The 2,039-nt window shown below is 40.4% G+C and overlaps 1 protein-coding gene across 1 annotated transcript; it reads right to left on the bottom strand.

The window, feature by feature from the left end:
- Nucleotides 1-10: 10 nt before the first annotated feature.
- LOC135803067 (uncharacterized) lies at nucleotides 11-2,033 on the bottom strand (the record flags this gene model as incomplete). Its single annotated transcript, XM_065316689.1, has 1 exon — nucleotides 11-2,033. A coding segment is annotated over exon 1 (1,348 nt), but the record flags the coding sequence as incomplete, so codon positions are not given.
- Nucleotides 2,034-2,039: the final 6 nt, after the last annotated feature.

Here is a 2,039-nt window from a genome sequence, read left to right as displayed (position 1 = left end):
TCGCACCCACAGAGCAACCCGTCATGCATGCATTCCCCTCCGAATATTTGCCTTGCAATACCAAAGTCATTATGACACTCAACCTCCTCATCGTGGTGGGGGACAGAATCTGGTTTTCGGGAAGGTCTATAGGTGTTATCATCATCGTAATCTCTATACCTGCCGCCCCTGGTTCTACCCCTGGATCTGGATCTTTTCCCGCATTGTCCACTACGACTTCGTGATCTTCTTTTTCCACCTCGCTTACCACAACCGTTTTTTCTGTTGACATATTCATAGTAGTCCTTGTCATCCATGTACCAGCGGTTTCTATCCCTACGGGATCTATCCCTGCTTCTGGAGCGGTTGTCGTATTTTTTTCGGGATCTACTTCTACCTCGTGGGTATCTACGATCATCATAGTCTTCGGAATCATCACTGTCTTCGTTTACTTGTTTGCGCTTTAAACGGTCTAACCAACCTCGTTTTTTGTAGCGGTCATCTTCATACCTGACAGCTCTGCGTGGTTTATAGTTTCGGTTGGATCGGTTAGATCGGTTGGATCTCCAGCTTGCTACGCTTTCATCACTGTATCTCCTACGTCGGATACCTTCGGCTCCAGAAACAGTTTTTTGTGTTTCTAGGGGTTCCTCAATATTATCTTCGTCGTCATCGTCATCATCGTCATCTAAACTGGTTCTGCTTGATTGAGGCCCAAGATCTTCTGGTTCTGCATTTTTATTTTTATTTTTATCATCAGCAAAAGTAGCCTGATAGACATCTGTTGATTTATTCATCTTGGAATGAATCTCCATCGCCATGGGTTGGTAGATGTTCTTATTAGGAATTACGGGTATCACAGTTTCTTTTATCAACTTATCCCCGTGAATGGGACACTTCCCAGGTGTTTGTATCCCACGATCTTTTATACAGATTTTCAAAGGTTCCTTAGCCTGCTCCTTCAAACCCTCCAAAATACTAGAAGGTATCCTAAAAGGTAATTTCTTCCCAAAACTCCCACGAAGGTACTCCTCATCCAGTCTTCGGAATAAAGAAGTATGATCAGCTTGACTTCCAACATCTCCAAACATAGGCACAGTCTGCAGGTTTTCATTCTGTAACCTTTTATCTGTTCCTGCCAGTTTAAAAGTACTTCCGATGCAACAAACACCTTCAGACTGGTAGACTTCATATTCTTTTGTATAACAGGTCCCATGGGACCTATGATAATCATGATCTTTCTGGGTGCATTGATTACGACACTGGCCGTTATCGAAAAGGACCGGGGGACCATAGCAGGGAATACCCATACGAGACTGATAACCCCTCTCCCTTTCTCTATCTTCATGATGATGGTGATGGTGGTGGTGATGCCCCATGGGGTGGACTCGTCGGTACTTCCAATTATCTGAGTGACGATCATTTGTATTACTCAGTGAATTGGACCCGCAGTTAATAAAATCAATGTCAGAGTATCTGTGGTGTGTATGACGAAGTGGCCTATATTGATATCGTTCTATTTCAGGAATTGTTTCTAAAGTTGATATAGTTTTAGATGATGCTAGAGATCTAGATCTTTGTGGTGTAGAATGATAAGTAGAATGGGAATTAGTTTTAGATGAATGAGAGACATATGATGGCGAAGGGGCAGATGAAGTTTTTGTTGAGGTTGTTTTTATTGTAGTATCTTCAGATTCTAAAGTTGAATCAACTGTAGATTCGGAATCCTCTTTAGTAAGTGTTTTTGATCTTATATCTGAGTTAGACAATGACCGAGAAGTTAAAATTGGAATTTTAGATTTTTTTGAAAACTTTTTTTTCTTTTTTGGGACTTCCACCTCTAATGTTTCAGAACTATTCTGTAAATTATCTGAACCAGATTCTTGAGAATCTTTAGAATCTTTAGAATCTTTAGATTCATTTGATTCTTGAGAATCTTTCGAAGTATTAGACTCATCAGAATTTTTGCTTTCTTCAGATTCTGTAGGTGAAACCGTTTCAGGTTCAAATGGTGGAATAACTAAAGTAGACTCAGAAATACTAAGTGTAGAAACAGATTT

This window comes from Atheta coriaria, unplaced genomic scaffold (genome assembly GCF_025399875.1).
Source record: "Atheta coriaria isolate IRGN ID8LTWV9N9 unplaced genomic scaffold, Caltech_Dcor_3.1 scaffold1060_size2039, whole genome shotgun sequence".
Classification (NCBI taxonomy): domain Eukaryota; kingdom Metazoa; phylum Arthropoda; class Insecta; order Coleoptera; family Staphylinidae; genus Dalotia; species Dalotia coriaria.
The sequence above is the reverse complement of the archived record's forward strand: the minus strand, read 5'-3'. Positions and strand labels throughout refer to the sequence as shown.